General features: G+C 42.7%; 1 protein-coding gene across 18 annotated transcripts in view; it reads left to right on the top strand.

Annotated features, from left to right (window-relative positions):
- The window catches only part of macf1a (microtubule actin crosslinking factor 1a), a 192,368-nt gene that overhangs the window by 166,296 nt on the left and 7,562 nt on the right, over positions 1–18,510 (top strand). For 14 of the 18 annotated variants that reach the window (XM_068332820.1, XM_068332818.1, XM_068332814.1 and 11 more), the window contains 32 exons: positions 285–611; positions 1,006–1,090; positions 1,620–1,846; positions 2,614–2,820; positions 2,909–3,136; positions 3,257–3,475; positions 4,041–4,244; positions 5,778–6,003; positions 7,830–8,056; positions 8,187–8,309; positions 8,405–8,506; positions 8,705–8,806; positions 8,998–9,171; positions 9,251–9,406; positions 9,701–9,898; positions 10,024–10,152; positions 10,528–10,710; positions 10,833–10,988; positions 11,098–11,304; positions 11,512–11,631; positions 11,977–12,146; positions 12,251–12,410; positions 12,551–12,745; positions 12,857–13,129; positions 13,388–13,576; positions 13,673–13,784; positions 13,917–14,062; positions 14,176–14,338; positions 14,429–14,583; positions 14,718–14,792; positions 17,017–17,034; positions 17,729–17,846. In XM_068332820.1, the coding sequence (XP_068188921.1) occupies positions 285–611; positions 1,006–1,090; positions 1,620–1,846; positions 2,614–2,820; positions 2,909–3,136; positions 3,257–3,475; positions 4,041–4,244; positions 5,778–6,003; positions 7,830–8,056; positions 8,187–8,309; positions 8,405–8,506; positions 8,705–8,806; positions 8,998–9,171; positions 9,251–9,406; positions 9,701–9,898; positions 10,024–10,152; positions 10,528–10,710; positions 10,833–10,988; positions 11,098–11,304; positions 11,512–11,631; positions 11,977–12,146; positions 12,251–12,410; positions 12,551–12,745; positions 12,857–13,129; positions 13,388–13,576; positions 13,673–13,784; positions 13,917–14,062; positions 14,176–14,338; positions 14,429–14,583; positions 14,718–14,792; positions 17,017–17,034; positions 17,729–17,846 (5,374 nt within the window). The remainder of the gene's footprint in view (positions 1–284; positions 612–1,005; positions 1,091–1,619; positions 1,847–2,613; positions 2,821–2,908; positions 3,137–3,256; positions 3,476–4,040; positions 4,245–5,777; positions 6,004–7,829; positions 8,057–8,186; positions 8,310–8,404; positions 8,507–8,704; positions 8,807–8,997; positions 9,172–9,250; positions 9,407–9,700; positions 9,899–10,023; positions 10,153–10,527; positions 10,711–10,832; positions 10,989–11,097; positions 11,305–11,511; positions 11,632–11,976; positions 12,147–12,250; positions 12,411–12,550; positions 12,746–12,856; positions 13,130–13,387; positions 13,577–13,672; positions 13,785–13,916; positions 14,063–14,175; positions 14,339–14,428; positions 14,584–14,717; positions 14,793–17,016; positions 17,035–17,728; positions 17,847–18,510) is intronic. The other 4 variants (XM_068332821.1, XM_068332803.1, XM_068332807.1 and 1 more) reach the window with 1 other exon arrangement.

Raw genomic sequence — 18,510 nt, 5'->3', positions numbered from 1 at the left:
GTCTTTTACAACCCACCGCACCCTTTTTCTTTCTCCTTCTCCTGCCAAGATGTCGATGTTTTAGGTTCAATTTTTAAAGTTCCTTTTAAGTTGAATTTATTATTCCACTCATTCATTTGTGTTCATAATTTCTTTTTGATGTTATTATGATTTTTCATTTACATGCTCAATTTTGAGTTCTCATCCATACTTTTCTTTTGTTATGTTGTTCCTTTTTCTCACTCCTCTTCACTCTCACTTCGAACACACACCCACACACACGCACACACAAACACATCTCCCAGGTACTCCAAGAGGAAGTGTCCTCACGCGAAGCTGAGGTTGACCACCTTGAATACCTCAGCCAATCTCTCACCCCGCTCAGCTGCCCAGTCGATCATGATTGGTTAAGTGAGCGGGTTGGGTCGCTGAGGTCAGGTTACACGGAACTTGCTGATTGGTGCAAAAGGCGGGCGGCCCTCTTGGAGCAGGCACTGGCTAATGCTCAGCTGTTTGGGGAGGATGAGGTTGAGGTGCTGAACTGGCTGGCAGAGGTGGCTCAGAGGCTGGCTCAGGTCTCCGTTCAAAGCTACCAACCTCAGCTGCTGGCCGAGCAGCACAAACACACTTTGGTATGATTTCAGATGAGACACTAAATAACTGAATTATCCTACCTAGACAGGACAACAGGAGATTTTAAGCTGATCACAGAAAGGGATACATGTTACATGCAGACTATTATTTTAATATATCAGTGAAAAGCTGTAGTTGTATAACAGCACAAAGAGTGTAGTAAATACAGTACGTATGATACTAGAGTAAAGCTCTGATTGTTAAACCAGCGAGAGTTCGTGTAATCATTTCCATCTGTAACATTTGTATATTAGTTGTTGTGGTGCTGGTGTCAAAACCAGATCAAAATCATAAACACGAGTGTAATCGTATCCCTCAAATCATATTGAATAGTTACATTTTTTATTTGTAATGCATCTTTGTGACTGATGCTGATGCTTTATCTTTTTTCAGTCTTTGAATGACGAGATCTTGAGCAGGAAGAAGACTGTGGACCAAGCTATCAAGAATGGACAAGCCTTACTCAAACAGACCACTGGTAATGTCACGCCTTCTGTCCTTTACTGAAAACACTTTAAATGCAGGTCATTTAATTCATTGTGATGCGCATTCATTGTATATTTAGTGATAGAACCTCACTAGATATGCATTGAATCACTGTTTTCCTTTAGTAATTGCAACTGACATTCAAACCATATGTTTCGTTCAGCACTGAACCAAACCATGACATCTGGTTTGTGTCTCCATTCTCATAATATTTGACCTCAAAACTTATTAGCAGACTGTTAAGACAAATGTTGTTGCCATGAACAACATGCATACCCTCGAATCCTTGGATACCATAAAATTTCACATAACATATTTGGAATTTATTTTTAAACCCCAAATCTCAGAAATTAAATTTAGCAAGGTGAAATTTGACGTGGTGCTGTTCTAAGAGATGTGAAAATAAGACAACTAAAATTATGATCTTTCTCTATTGTGGCCACAGGGTTTACTGTACAGCCCTGAATCATATTGCTCAAATTAATTTATTACAACATCCTGAACTGTGCATTGTTTTGCAGGTGAGGAAGTTCTCCTCATCCAGGAGAAGCTGGACGGGATCAAGTCTCGCTATGCCGAGATGACAGCCGGCAGCAGCAAGGCCCTACGCACCCTGGAGCAAGCTCTGCAGCTGGCCACACGATTCGCCAGTGCCCATGATGACCTCAACCAATGGCTTGACAGTGTAGAGGCGGAACTCAACAATGTAGAACCCGATGCCACGCCCATGTACCAGGAAAGACAGAAGGTGGGGGGAGCCATTTACACGTAGGGATCAACACCAACCTGATAACATCAGTTTATTTTTGCTTTAATTAAAGAGTCACTCAGCTCTGCTTTCCTGGTACATTTTTTCATATGGGACGATTTAAAAAGAATTTATGGAGCAACAGCTTAAGAATTCACATCTGTCACATTACTTGGCCTGTGCTCACCACATTTCATGGCTCGGTGTTGTGAAGATGTTAATGTTTGCTGTTCAGTTGAATAAATAAGATGCAATCCTTTCCACCATTTAGTTGCTTTGTAACATTTTATTCCAGTCATACTCAATGATTAAAAGAACATTTATGTGTGAGCATGTCGCCGCAGCGTTTAGCGAATGAATCTTTTCCTACTCAGACATCCACATTTTAAAGACTCATTTTAAAAATGAGTTATCGAACAATGTTTGAAGAGACAAGGTAATTTCCTGCTACCTCCTGTCTATAATGACGTTTTCTGACATTCCAACCAACCCATCAATGGCTGTGTTACCATAGTTACATTGAATTCTTGGAACTCAGCAAAACTATTGAAGAACCTTTTAATTTGTTGCAGCTATTCATTTGTTCCTTTTTACAAAGATACTTTCACCCTAATGTTCAATATGAGTTTGGTGTACCACACATTTGCACTTGAATAGTAATGAAAACTCTGGCAAAACAATGAGACAACGGGAGATGTCTTTGATCATTTACTTTCAGCTTTAACTGTGTTTTTTATTGAACTAAGCGTTCGTGCTGACTTTTGCAGGAGCTAAAGAAGGTGTCAGCAGAAAAGCGTCTCGTGTTGGACACTGTCAATGAGGTTGGCAGCGCCTTGCTTGATTTGGTACCATGGCGAGCACGAGAAGGCCTGGACCGCTTGGTTGCTGATGCCAACCAACGCTACCGCCAGGCTGATGAAACAATCACCCACAGGGTGCAACTTGTTCAAGCAGCCATCCAGAGGTCACAGCAGGTACTGCGATCGGTATTTCATTGGCATTTCATTTTTCTGATTCACCATAAACACTCGATCCTGCTAAGCACTCACCTGTTTTTTTCAGTATGAGGAGGCAGTGGATGCAGAACTGGCTTGGGTTGGAGAGACAGAACGTAAATTAGCATCTCTGGGTCCCCTGAGTCTGGAGCCTGATGTGACTGTGGCCCAGCTGCAAGTGCAGAGGGCCTTCAACATCGACATCATCCGACATAAAGACACCGTGGATCAACTCCTAAAAACCAGAGACGACATCCTGGAAACCTGCAGCGATGCTCAAAAAGATGCACTCATAGTGAGTCACTGAGAATTAAAAGGATGAGACTGAATAAGTTAGTAGTAGATAATAGTAGTAAGGAAGAAGGCTGTGGAAATGCAGCAGCAGAATGCTAACGCTTCTGTCTCCGTTCTTCAGGTTAAGACAGACTCTCTCAGTGCTCGCTATGACATAGTCAGCCAGACACATAGTGAGCGGTTCTCAGCCCTGGAACAGGCCCAGGTTTTGGTGGCTCGGTTCTGGGAGACCTATGAGGAGCTGGAGCCATGGTTGGGTGAGACGGAAACCCTCATCACTCAGCTACCACCGCCAGCCATCGATACCGACGCTCTTCGCCTGCAGCAGGACCAGATGAGGGTATGTGAACGTTAGAAGATCTCTTGTGTAGCAGCTTTCCTCTGCGTCCAGCAGAAATGCAGGAATTACATCACTGATCTTAATGACATCCCGCGAAGCGTCAGTGTTTGTGTGTTCATCCATCCGTCCAAATATCTTCACAACCGTTGCAGATAGAAAGATGAAACAAAAAGAACCATTACTCGGGCAGCAAAGGGGATGAAAATGACATAATGACCTTGAGAAAAGTAGGTCAAGGTCAAATTTCAACTTTTGTACATTTTTTGGCACATATCTCAGGAACCGGATAAGATAGAAAGTTATATTCAGGGAGGCAAGGGGATGAAAATTAGAACACAACCTTGACTTTAAAAACGTAGGTCAAGGTCAAATTTTCACTTCTATGCCTTTTTAGGTACACATCTCTGAAATCTGATGATATAATCACAAAACAAAAAGCAACATTTTCAGGACGCCAGAGGCACAAAAATGTATAGGTCAGGGTAAAATTTTGAATTCAGGGGTGTTGCGGGATGTTGCAGTCTCTGACTGCCTTGTTTTCATTTTATTCTTTCCCTCGCTGCAGCTGCTCAGAGAGTCTATTGCAGAGCATAAGCCCCACATTGACAAGCTGCTGAAGATTGGACCCCAGCTGGCAGAGCTCAGCCTCCAGGAAGGGGAGACTGTGACGCAGCGCTACAATGACGCTGAGAAGCGCTATCTTGCTATCAAGGAGGGGGTTAAAGGTCGTGCAACTGCCTTAGATGAGGCAGTGTCCCAGTCTGCACAGGTAAAACACAGAGGACCAATAGTTAACCGATGTTTGATTTGGAACACTTTGTTTTAGCTGCAGACCTGTGTCTAATATTGTTTGTTTACTTTGCTGTCAGAAAGTCAGAGTTGTGTGATGAAAGCTAATTTCATAAACTTGAATGCATTAACATAATATGTTAAGGTGCCCATCTGTTTGGCCCAGGTTGCTTCATTGCTTGGTGTCTGCAGCTCTAGACTGAACAGACAGATGCGATTACTAAGCAGCATGTCTGTGTTGGTGTGCAATGTTTGCACTGAACTAAATTGTAATACACATTTATCTTCCAAAGTCAGGAGTATGTTAAAGTTTTTGTTTTTGTGGACTTTTTTATATCATTTTTCTCATATTAGATTTTAACAAGTTTATATCCTATATCATAGCAGCTATTACTTAAATGTAGAAGTTTTAAGTCTTTTTTCTTTTTAAAATTCATCTCATTATACATTGTTGAATCACTTGAGTGCTGCTGCCTTTGATATTGCCTGTTGGTATTCTATGCATGTCTGATTTAACTCATTGTATTGTTTCTCCATCCTCCGTTCCTTCAATGTGACTCATGTTTTGCCCCCTGTCTCCCACTTCTTTTACTGAAAACTGTCTCACCTCATCCTAAACCACCCACCTCCTTGTTTCCCCTCCCTCATTTTATAACTTAACCTTTATGTCTGCCACTCTTCCTCACTCCCCGTTTCCACCTCCCTCCATCATTTCCTCGTCATTGTGGATGTGCTGTATGTTGCCCCCCCACACCATCTTTTTCTCCATCATCACTGCAATTACCCAGCTGGTAGAGGTAAGACCACTGACTTAAGAACACTGATGTCAATTTGTCTCTCAGGCTGCTTTTAAGCAGCAGCATTTGAATGACTATTTAAATATGAATCAGTATTCACACATTTAGATCAAACATTTTTCATTTAAATCACCACTCTGCATCAATCCCAAGTGCGTGACAGTAAAAGTAAGTTCAATCTGCTGGGGAGCATCCTCTTTGCTTCGGATCGTAGAATGTAATGAAGCCTTGTCTGAAACCGAGACTTGCTTTGCAGTTGTCATTGTTTTAGTCTAACTCTTGGCTTGACTACGCCATTTAAAGCTTCAGTAACGTATTTATTGTATGCTGTGATCACTGAAGTTAGTTTCCCTCATGTCTAGAAAGCATAAGACCTCAGTAAAACTGTTGCCCACAAAGCTGCTGGACTGAACCTTGCAGATTAGCATATCGCTTTTATGTGGTAGATCATGTTCATATTTGTCAGACAACCTGGATGACATGCTGAAGGTGAAACATTAAAATGCTCAATACTTCACCAGAAACTCTTAACCTATTGAAATAAAAAACTTCTCTTAAAAAAACGATAATTATTGCAGTTTGCCACAGATGGCTTCCTCCCACGCTATACCTTGGTATTTTCTCACTTTCAGCATGTCAGCCAGCTCCACAAAGCCCACCCCCTCAACATGCTGCAGCCTCCACTTCATAACTGTACTTTCTGTTACCATCTCCAGTTCCATGACAAGATGGACCCCCTGTTGGAGACTTTGGAGGGGGCCGTCCAGCGACTGCGACAGCCCCCCTCGGTGGCAGCAGAGGTGGAGAAGATTAGGGAGCAGCTGGCAGAGCACCGAGCTCAGGGGCTGGAGCTGGACAAACTGCTGCCAAGCTTCTCCGCCCTCTGTGCCCGCGGAGAGGAGCTGATTGGTCGAGCTGCTCATGATGATCCTGCTGCTCAGGGTGAGTGGCCGCCATGTAGAATAACACTAAGATAACATCAAATGTCTTACAGCCAGAAGACGTTGGTCATTCGTTTTATAAATCATGTCCATCCATGAGCACTGCAGGAAACTATCTAGTCCATCTGCCTCCCATCAAAAGAAATTTTCGGGTTAATAATTTAACTTTATATTCAGTTCACGCTTGTTGCACATGTTTGATAAATTGATGAGTTAATGCATGTAAAGTAGAGAAACGGTTTGTTTTCATTCATATAGCATCACATTAGCAACATGGCTAACAACAATACTACAACTAAACAGCTGACAGGCATTGACGTTATTTCGTGTGGCTGAAATAACACTGACAGTCATGGAAAAGCAAAGCATCGTTTTAGTGGTCAGAAGTTTAGTAGGTCAGATAGGCAGATGGTTTAAATTTTAAAATGAAATCAATTCAGCAGTGAAGTTCTTTATGTTCTTTTCCAACGCAAGGACTTGTTGGAACAGAACACACATAAGTGCCTTTGTTATGTTGCGCCCTGAAGAGCTCTGCTTTGGTGCTCTTTACCCCACCATGCTTTGAGGAAATGAAAGACCCCTCTGTGCAGCAGGGATGGCAAACCACAACAGATCGCAGCTGCTCTTGGTCTGACCTCCAGCAACACATTCCACTACTGGCTATACACTCATGTGTCCCTGCCATTGGAACACCCCCACTCAGTTTACTGAGTGCACTTACTGTATGTTCAAAATAACAAATGATTGTCTCCGATTGGCATTCTGTGTCCTACCATCAACTTCAACATAAATGACGTAAATCATCTGGATTTATGATCAGAACTCAGGAATCCAGATGAACCAAGTGTTCTTCCTTTCACATCTGTTTATGACAGACGGGTTCATGCAGATATACAAAAACAATATAGAATGTCTGTTAAAAATATTTCATTAAATACACACATAAAGGAAGAGGAATGGTCTTATTTTAGGACTGCCCTGACAGTTGCAGTAATTCACTATTGTTATTACATCCCGCTTCGAAGAGGTGATGTATTGTAATTGTCAGTGTTCGTGTGTTCGTCCGTTCGTTCGTCAGTTAGTCCACCAAATATCTTCGCAACCGTTGCAGATAGAAAGATGAAACAAAAAGCACATTACTCTGAAATTGAGAGGATGACCTTGAAAAAACTAGGTCAAGGTCAAATTTCAACTTTTGTACACTCAGGAACTGGATAAGAAAGAAAGACAAGGGAGAAGGCCAGTGTGAGTTAGACCATAATCGGTCAGAGCACTAGCTTTGATCTTTGACCTATGCAAGTACTGTAGGTCAAGGTAAAATTTTGAATTCAGGGATGTCGCAGGATGTTGCAGTCTGTGACTGCCTTGATTCTAGTTATTATGTTGTGATTGTTGTCGACAGGTTTTTAAGTATGATTAAATGAACATATTATTTTTTGTAATTTTCTCTTTCTACAAAACAGTGGTAATGGTAACCACGTTTCGTGGAAGATCCTTCTATATTATTAAAATTCATGATTTGCTTGGTTTTTATTTCTATCATTCTTTTTTCATTTCTACAACTGGGCCTCTGTTGTTACATTCAAATTATTTGTTCCAATCTTATCGTAGCAACTTGGTGTATGATAATTTGACATTTTCGTAATCTTCAGATGTTAATGTTTTCCTCTGTTAGCAGTTTAAAGTTATTGGGACCAGAATGGTGAAAGTCTTATTTTTGCTTGGAATGGATACTAGAATACATTACCAAAGAAAGACAGATTATTTCCCATAATTCCCAGTGGCAACCCACCAGCCTGTTCAAACTCAGACTTTTGTCCCCTCCAGCCGTTCATTCCCGCCTTCTGCGTCTTCGCTCACTCTGGGATGAGATCCGGCAGCGGGCAGAGGAGAGGGAAGGGAAGCTGAACGACGTCTTGGACCTGGCAGGGAAGTTCTGGGCCGATGTGGCGGCGCTACTGAGCACGCTGAGAGACTCACAAGATATCGTGAAGGAGCTGGAGGACCCTGGTGTGGACCCGTCACTCATCAAACAACAGATAGAGGCTGCTGAGGTATGGAGATGAGGGAATAAACAGTGATAGACAGGCAGAGGAGGGATAGAGAAGAGTTACTGATGGACGTCTGACTGAAACAAACATTGTAATTCCTAACATGCAGCACAATGTCTCTTTAATCTTTTAGGCCATCAAGGCAGAGACAGATGGTCTCAGGGAGGAGCTGGAGTTTGTAAGGACCCTCGGTGCTGATCTCATCTTTGCCTGTGGAGAAACTGAGAAACCTGAAGTTAAAAAGACCATAGATGAGGTTTGGAATCAATATCATGTTGTGAAAAGATAAAAATTGTTTTTACATTGATGTCTTCCATAAACTCAATTTTTGTATTCCCGTTAATTTCCCAGATGAATGCTGCCTGGGAGGGCCTGAACCGGGCATGGAGAGAGAGGATGGAGAGACTGGAAGAGGCCATGACGGCTTCTGTGCAGTATCAGGACGCACTACAGGTTCGTACACCAGAGTCGGTTCTGGTCTTTGACGTTTTATAAGAGGCAGGAGGACTGCTTGTCTTTCCTCAACATTTTGTGATAATGTCTGTTTTGATTAATCAACATAAATTTTTTGCGCAATTTCATATCACCTGTTGATGTTGGATATTCTAAGCTTTCAGTGTTTTAAGTCATTTTATTCTGTATGATTTCCAGTCTATGTTTGACTACCTGGACAACACAGTGATCAAACTGTGTGAAATGTCACCTGTTGGAACTGATCTGGGAACTGTCAAACAGCAGATTGAAGAGCTCAAGGTTAGCATCAGATGCTCATCTTACCAGAATGTTACTAGAAACTGTCAATAAAAATAGTCTTTATCTCGATCTAATCTAAGAATTTAGTTACCAGACTAAATATCATAAGAACTGGATCGGTATCAATGAAAAATCACTTCTTTACTCTCTCCTCCTTTTATTGCTCTGTCATCGTGCCTCACCCCGAGCAGCAATACAAGGTGGAGGTTTACCAGCAGCAGATTGACATGGAGAAGCTCTGCCACCAGGGGGAGCTGCTGCTGAAGAAGGTGTCAGACCAGACAGACAGGGACATGATCCAAGAGCCTCTGATCGAGCTCCGACATCTGTGGGACAACCTGGGGGATAAAATCACACAAAGACAGGTGGAGAAACTAGACGGTCGCTTTTCATTGTAGTCCAAATGTTGGAGTTCCACTTCTTAAGATCTTCTGTCCACCACAGCACAAGTTGGAGGCTGCCCTGCTGGCCCTCGGTCAGTTCCAGCATGCCCTGTCAGAGCTGCAGGCCTGGCTGAACCACACACACACCACTCTGGACACACAGCGACCTGTGAACTCTGACCCTAAGGCCATCGAAATCGAAATTGCCAAACACCATGTATGTCTCTGACTCCACATATGTTCCTTGTTTTTTGACTTCATCTTGGTTCCGTTAACATTCTGAGTTAACCTGTTTGAAGAGGAGAAGTTTATTTGTATCTGTTTGTCACAGTTTAGGCCAGTGTTACTGTAGATGTTCTAAAAACAAGCCTTATTCAGGCCTAATGTGGTGCAAAGTCTGCTCATTAAGGAGCCACTCAATAAATGGTGATCATCTTTTGCTTTGCATGCATCTCTTCAGTTACAGGTTTTATTAATTGTGTGCAACATCTCCTCTCTCGCTCTCTGTCAGGTTCTACGCAATGATGTGCTGTCCCATCATGCCACGGTGGATACTGTGAACGGTGCTGGTGCTGAACTTCTGGAGTCGTCACCTGGTGACGAGGCCAGCCACCTGAGAGACCAACTGGATCAGCTCAACCACAGCTGGGAGAACCTTCTGCTCAAGACCCAGGAGCGGCAGAAGCTGCTGGAGAGCGCCCTGCAGCAGGTAGTGGACAAGACCAGAAAATCAGCATTCACATCAAAACAAGCAGAATTAACTGCAGCTATGCTGTTCATGGTGATAATATGTACCTTCAGTAATTGCCCCCTTCATCCTCTGTTTGTATTTAGGCTGAAGGTTTCCATGGTGAATTGGAGGAGTTCCTCCAATGGCTAAGGAGGACAGAGAGCCAGCTGTCTGCCGCCAAGCCGACAGGCGGCCTCCCCGAAACAGCCAGGGAACAACTCCAGCAGCACATGGTAACAGAATCGCATTTTACCTCCACAGTCAGGCTAAACATCTCTGGAAATGTCTATGAGGGTCAGGAAGGAACTTTATACTCATGCAAAAAAATTTTCCACAAAATAACAGTTTATAGGTTGTAAGCTGAAATTACGTTAATGGTTTTAGAAGTACAAAGAAAATATATATTTATAATGTTGTTGTACACTCTGTTGTACCCAGTAATTGAATATGCATTAGATTAAAAACATCCAACAGGTGTTTCTGCCATGTCTTAAATGGAATTTGCAAGATTCTAAATATTAGGTTACATCTATTGTCTTTTATTCTGAGACACAACAACCCTCCCCTTTTAGCCCGTGGGCCAGTTCACATTTACCCCGTCTCTACAGGAGCTTCAAGCCCAGCTGAGTCAGCGAGCAGACCAGTACCACCACCTGTTGGATCAAGGAGAATCCATGCTGCTGGCTCGGGGAGGAGAGGAGGCAGGACCTGGAACCACCCAGACCCAGCAGAACCTGAGTATGCTGCAGAACAAGTGGGCCAGCCTCAACACTAAGATGGATGATCGCAGGGTAGGACTGCATCAATCTGTTGTGTTCCATTCTTGGCATTTGTTTTTGTTTTTTGTTTTTTGCCATCAATTTTGACAAAGTGCTTATTCTAATTAAATTTTTGTTTACGGTAAACTTTTTAGGCAAAGTTGGACGAGGCTCTTGCCTTGGCGACTGGCTTCCAGACGTCTCTGCAGGACACCATCAACTGGCTGACCCAGGCTGAACAGACCCTGAACATGGCTCAACCCCCGAGTCTCATCCTGGACACTGTGCTCTTCCAGATTGATGAGCACAAGGTAAGGAACATGCTGCAGTTATTAATGACATGTTATATTAACATTTTACTTTGGTAGGTTCATTTTGTTCATTTTCATTTTGTGACATTACTCTCTTGGGTTTGGATAGGTGTTTGTGAATGAGGTGAACACCCACAGAGAGCACGTCTTGGCTCTGGAGAAGGCCGGCTCACAGCTTCGCTTTGCCAGTTTGAAACAAGACGTGGTCCTCATCAAGAACCTGCTGCTTAGCGTCCAGGCCCGCTGGGACAAGCTGGTCCAAAGGTCACTGGACCGTGGCCGACACCTTGATGAAGCTCGCAAACGTGCCAAACAGGTGCTGAGTGGTCATAAACGTGTTCATGTCGTCCATTAAACACTAAGGACACACTGACATGTAGTTGAAATAGTCAATGATTGTAACATGTTGAAACTGGAAAGTCTTTCTGGGTGGTAGTTTCATCTTAATTTAAAAAGTATTCTGCATCATAAATAAGAAATTAATGTGGATTGTGAACGTGTCAACATGGTGCTCTTTCTTCAGTTCCATGAGGCCTGGAGGAAGTTGACGGACTGGCTAGAGGAAGCCGAAAAAAGACTTGACTCAGAGCTGGAGATCTCCAACGAGCCAGACAAGATCAAGGTCCAGCTCTCCAAACACAAGGTACTGCTGACAGATACCCTCCATTCTGAGCTAGCAAATAGACACACGGCACCAACTTGTTTGGCCGAAATGCATTGAGATGGAATCTGTGCTTGAAATTGCTGAGTCACGGTATCATTAATGTAAGTTTGAAACAATGTGTTACTATATTTAGCTTATGGTTCTGCATGACAGTGCTGTGTTCTGACTGACTTGCAGTCATGTCATGAGCAGCTTTTTTTATAACCATAAACTGTTTGGAATGTGTAATTTTGTAAAAAAAAAAAAAAAAAAGATTGTTTACAAAAACAATCTGAAGTGCCATCTTTATTCAGAATCAATTGTTTCTCTGATTTTGCCTGGCAGGAGTTTCAGAAAGCTTTGGGGTCAAAGCAGCCTGTTTACGATACGACAGTGAGGTCTGGGAAGGCCATGAGGGACAAGGCTCAACTCCCTGCTGACACCCAGAAACTGGACCACCTGGTGGGAGAAGTTCGCGACAAGTGGGACACCGTCTGTGGAAAGAGTGTAGAGAGGTGAGAAGGAAGAACAATGATAGTGCATAGCTTTTCCTCTATTTTGTTTCTGATGTGACATGTGGAACATGAAATCATGACCCTGTCCTCTGTAATCCATCCAGACAACACAAACTGGAGGAGGCTCTGCTGTTCTCAGGTCAATTTGCAGAGGCTCTCCAGGCTTTGGTGGACTGGTTGTACCGGGTAGAGCCCCAGCTGGCTGAAGATCAGCCCGTCCATGGAGATCTGGATCTGGTGTCCAACCTCATGGACTCACATAAGGTGAGACTCTGAACAGAATTGTATGAGGAGATAATGTGTATAAAAAAATGTTGTACTTTTAATCTCAGGAGGCTCTCAGTCTGACATCACTCGCATTCAGTCCACTGGACTTGTTTAATGGCTGATCTCTAAACCTGCAGGCTTTTCAGAAGGAGCTGGGAAAGAGAACCGGCAGCATTCAGGCTCTGAAGCGCTCTGCTCGGGAGCTTATGGATCCCAGTCGTGATGACACAGCGTGGGTCAAAGTTCAGCTTCAGGAGCTCAGCAACCGCTGGGACACGGTGTGCGCTCTGTCAGTCTCCAAGCAAACTCGCCTCCAGTTGGCTCTGAAACAGGTCTGAGAAGAAGCTGCTCTGCTGATTTAAGTTCTTTAACATCAAATTCTGTCCACAGTGAATGCCCAGAACAATGTTCAAGACCTTTGCCTGTCTTTTTTTCCATCTCAGGCGGAGGAGTTTCGTACTGCGGTGCAGGTGCTTCTGGAGTGGCTCTCTGAGGCGGAACAGTCTCTTCGTTTCCGTGGCGTCCTTCCTGAAGAGGCGGAAACTCTTCAGGCTCTGCTGCACACACATCGTGACTTCATGGGCACCGTGGAAGAGAAGAGGATGGATGTGAACAAGGCTGCTGGCATGGGGGAGGCCATCCTGACTGTCTGTCACCCTGACTCCATCACCACCATCAAACACTGGATAACCATCATCAGGGCGCGCTTCGAGGAGGTGAGGGAGACAATGAGAATTCCATTTTCAAAATTCATGTTCATCCTTCCAGTGTTCCTAATTGTTAACTTGATACTTGGATAAATAATAATTAGCATCAGAAGTTAATTATTTGTAAGGTTACCATATTCATGATTTGGATTTAGGGTTTGGATTTTACCATGAACAAACTTTATTAACCTAAATAAATGTAATAATAGATGTAATATCGCAAATAAATGATAAATATGTCTCACGATCACTGTCTTGGGTCTACAGGTGCTGACTTGGGCCAAACAGCATGAGCAGCGACTTGAGACAGCTCTGACTGAGGTACTCAACAACGCTAATCTGTTAGAGGAGTTGTTGTCATGGTTACAGTGGGCAGAGACAACTTTGATCCAGAGGGACACAGAACCCCTTCCCCAGGACATCCCACAACTCAAGACACTCATCACAGAGCACCAGGTGGGGCAGCTAAACCCCTAAACCCCCCAGCGTTGGTTCTGTCCATTAACAGTTGTGTGGTTTTATTGACTCACTGCTGCTGTTTGTTGTTCTCAGATGTTTATGGAGGAGATGACGAGGAAACAACCAGATGTGGACAAAGTTACAAAGACCTACAAGAGAAAACCAGCGGAGGCTCCCAGCAGCCTGGCTGAGAGACGAGGAGCTCGTAAGTCAGAGGAGTTTACCCTCAAGAAGATAAATATTATCATGTCCCTCTCCATCAGCTGTAGCCTAGCTTGAGTGCCTGAGTTTGGAACACACACACAACTCCTCTCTTAACTCTTCTCTTCTCATGCAGGCAAACAGCAGCAGCAGCAGGCAGCTGTGCAGGTCTCTGGAGGAAACCCACGACTCAACCAGCTCTGTGCCCGGTGGCAGCAGGTGTGGCTGTTGGCCCTCGACCGGCAGCGCAAACTCAATGATGGCCTGGACAGACTGGAGGAAGTATGTTTACTCATCTTAGCATGATTATATTAACGTATGTACCAGACTGATGGTCAGTGAACACTATACTAGGTGATATCCCTATACATTCCCTGCCTCATTATCCATTTCAGCTCAAAGAGTTTGCCAACTTTGACTTTGACGTGTGGAGGAAGAAGTACATGCGCTGGATGAACCATAAGAAGTCTCGTGTCATGGACTTCTTCAGACGCATCGACAAGGACCAAGATGGGAAGATCACACGACAAGAGTTTATCGACGGCATCCTTGCATCAAGTATGTTGTGACTGACGACGGGCATCTGAGGATGTTTATTTACTGCGATGAAGGAAAGAACGAATGAACTGTTTTTGTCTGCCTGAGCAGAATTTCCCACCAGTCGACTGGAGATGACAGCGGTGGCAGACATCTTTGACAGAGATGGAGACGGGTACATTGACTACTATGAGTTTGTTGCTGCTCTGCACCCCAACAAGGACGCCTACAGACCCACCACTGACGCTGATAAGATAGAAGACGAGGTAAGAGATCTAAAGAATAGTGGTAGGAAAGTTACCAGGCTGCTGCTGATGAGACATTCATGCATTGAGCTGCACAGCAGAACCTGCTGGTCATTGGATGGACTGGATGAATTCATTCTGATGTTGTTGTGCAGGTGACTCGGCAGGTGGCTCAGTGTAAATGCGCCAAGAGATTCCAAGTGGAGCAGATAGGGGAGAATAAATACCGGGTAAGTCCAGCTCAGCCTCTGGTTAACTGTAACAGACATTATTTATAGTTACCATTTCAAGAAAAAGGCTAAAGCAAATTGATATGTAAAGTAAAATGTGAAATGATTATTTTAGAATTGTTACATACAGTACATCATATTAATACTGTAAACTATTTAGTGCACAGTGGGAATCCATGCAAAATAAGTGCAGCTCTTGCATTATGCTTTCTGTGAAGGACAGTTTTCATCTGGTTGTGTCTTCCTTCATCCAACAGTCTCCAATTAACTCTTCATCAACATAACTTCACAGCATTTCTGTTGTGTCTGCTTCACATCACAACCCCGCACTATATTTCTAAGTGTATTAATGATGTGTTTCATAAGATGTGGCGTTAATATTGATGTAGTCTTAATAACATCTCACTGCAGGATTATTCTATCATCACCACAATATTAATAGAACCTTGTAAATGTGGCTGCAAGACACACAAGCTGGGCTGCTGGCAGCTGGACTCCAGTAATAATCATTCATTTACTTCCTGTTTTATTCTCTAACATTTTCCTTTGTTGGATCGCAGTCAGGGCAAGCAAAGACAGAGACCACAGTTTATCACAGTTAGTGATAATCAAAGAGTAAAATATAATTATTTTGGTTAAGAAATGTGCCTCCTTACATAATCTATCAAATAAAGAAAAATGTATTATTTACCTGATTCAGATTTTGGAGCACGAATTGTGTTCATTGTTGTCGTTTGCGTGCATCCTTGTGTATTTAACGCACTTTTTTTGACGCAAGCTTCCAATGCACTTCCATCCAACAAAAATATTCACAATATTTTCGTTTCTCCACTTAAATTTCGAACCCAGAAATCACCATGATGTTTGGATGTCGCGGAGTTACACGTAACGAGACTCGCCTGCGTTTTTCTGCCTTATTAAAATCGACCAAACATCATTTGGCAAACGGCAACACGACGTCTGCTCATTTAACGCGATGCAGTAAGAAAGCAGGGAGTTAGACCCTCAGAGCAAGCATAAGCATCCTGTTGGGTTTGTCTGTCTGTTAAAGCACTTTGAAACGTTTTCTAATGTGATTAAGCACTACACAAATAAAGTTTGGTTGACTGATTATCACCATGCCTCCATAAAAGATTCAAAAGTTGGAGAAAAAGCAAGTGACGAGTGCTTTCTTGCATAAAAGGAAATCAAAAGTTAATGAAGAAAAAAAAAAACGGATATTACTGTCAGATATTATTGAAATTTATGTGGAGAAGGCTGTCAGCTTGGTGGCGGTTCCACGGGAGAATACAGTATATGAATTAAAGGCAAAGAAAACTATTGAGTGAAAAGCAAAATTGAAAAAAAAACGGTATTACATCTTTATTTCTAAAACTGTTTTTTTAAATGACTACCAGGCTTTAACATTTCAATTAAACTAATATTTAGTTTAAAAAACTTTTTTTACTTAAACGGTTATGTTATTAATAAAAACATTGAAATGAACAGTTTGTTTAGTTTTTATATTGTACTATTGACAAAACTCAATCCTTGCGAACGCTTCTACCATATATTCTCTCATTACTTTTGGGATGCATAAACATCCTGTTGGAATGCACAAATTGTTGTTGAATCGTATCCCAGGGATTCACTACTTTAGCCCATGAAATATACATAACACATGAAGATGGTTTACCATTAAATACATCCTTGAGAGGCATCAGGCCGTCTCTGTCTGAACACCTTTCTACAGTCTGCCGGAGCTGCACTGGTTTGAGACGTTTCCCAGCAGTCTGACTGTGTGTTTGCAGCATTTTACAGCGGTCATTAACAGCTCTCCACAACCTTAATGGATCACCCATCACTGCTACAGTGTGTCTCCTCCCCATCACCACCCACTTGGTCTAGTGTCTGACTGCAGGACACTAGTGAGACTAATACGTATACCACCAGTGTGTTTTTGTTCATCTTGTGTTTGTTTCTTCTCTTGTTTATGTCTGCATGTCTTCACTTTTCTTCTCGTTCCCCATCTTCATCTCCATTTGATCATCATCACACAACTAATCCTGAACTCAAATAAAAACATATACAAAAAATTATTTGTTGTAAAATCATATTTTGAAGATCGTGCACACAAACAGTGGTGCCCATTACAAACGCCACTTGTCAGTTCATGTCGTTTTACTCTTGCTCTTTTTCTTTCTCCTTGTGTTCCTGTGCTCCATGTCTGCTGGACTTTTTGTAGTTCTTCCTCGGAAACCAGGTAAAGTGACTGCTGCTGTGATTGGTCGTGTGGAATCTGCTCATTTCTCATCAATGAAGTTCTATTTCTGACTTCACACGCTCAAACAAGACGTGTGGTTTTATTGTCGTAATTACACATTAAATAATGATTGGAGGCAAATTGCAAAGAAGGAGCTCTTCATTGTGGCTGAACATGTGAGCAGGTTCTACCCTCTAGTTGTTCCCGCTATGAGTTGTTTGTTTGGTGTTGAGTGATAAATTGCAATCTGTGAAACAGGCCACAGTGACATGGCTAAAGCAGTGATTAGTGGTGAGGTGATATGTAGTGTGCTTTGGCCTGAAGCGAATCAAACTGCTCAAGAGAAATCCAGAAAAAGAATGTACAGGTCTGAAGTACTGCTTCGCTGAGCCGTTTGAAAAAAGACTGGATGAATATTTTCCTACTGGTGGTGGGATCCCTGTTTAATTCAGTGCATGTTTTTATTGTCGTTGCATGAAGTGGAACTGGTCAGCTGTGCAGATTGGTTACATAGGCTGCTTGTTGTTCTCATACTTGCGATACATTTAAACTCACTAATCAACATTAAAATAGACATTTTTCTTTTTTTTATTATGTGTTCTCATCTGTGATATTTTCTTTCTTTTGTCTTCCTTCACTCATGTTCTGTCCTGCCCTCTTCTCTCCTTCCTTCGTCGTATTTTCATCTCCACAGTTCGGCGACTCCCAGCAGCTGCGTCTGGTGAGGATTTTGCGCAGCACGGTGATGGTGAGAGTCGGAGGCGGTTGGATGGCTCTGGATGAGTTCCTTGTCAAAAATGATCCGTGCAGAGGTGAATCATCTTTACTCTGTCACACGCCTACATTCTCAAGTCATTTTCCTTGACACAGAACACACAACTGATCACAGCGTCTCACTCCTCATGTGTTCTTCCTGTCATTCACAGGCATTCACTAGAGCCTGCATTAAGATGAGAATATCATATGTGAAAGGAAAAAGAAAGTACTTAAACATTAACCGAACATTTAATTGGAATCAAAAAAGGTCTCAAAGCTAAAACATTCAAGTGTATATCTAGTGCAATATCTATACTGTATAAAATGTTACCTGCAAATTAGTTTTAAAACACATACCCGATAAGAATTTGCAGACTGGTGAAATGCAGACTGGTGACAGCTGTTTGCAGTTCTTTGTTTGCATCAAGTATTGGTCTGACTCAGTTGGGCTTAGTGGAAACTCAAATACACTCTCACACGACCCGTTACTCAATCTAACACACCTCCTGCACACACATTTCCCATCAGCCCTGAGTGACAACACACAGAAAATGCATCACCAAATCTGACTAGAGTTTGTCAAGCTGTCTGTCAGCAGGTGATCCAATGAAACTCGACCAATCTCTCCAGTTCCGTCTCCAGTTATCGGTTGTGTTTCCCCATCGGTTATCTCTAAACCTCTCTGTATCCTGATGTCCTCTGGGAACTCATCGCCTTACA

This window comes from Antennarius striatus, chromosome 14 (assembly GCF_040054535.1).
Source record: "Antennarius striatus isolate MH-2024 chromosome 14, ASM4005453v1, whole genome shotgun sequence".
In the NCBI taxonomy this organism is placed as follows: domain Eukaryota; kingdom Metazoa; phylum Chordata; class Actinopteri; order Lophiiformes; family Antennariidae; genus Antennarius; species Antennarius striatus.
Note: the sequence above shows the minus strand (reverse complement) of the source record. Positions and strands in the feature narration are given on the sequence as shown.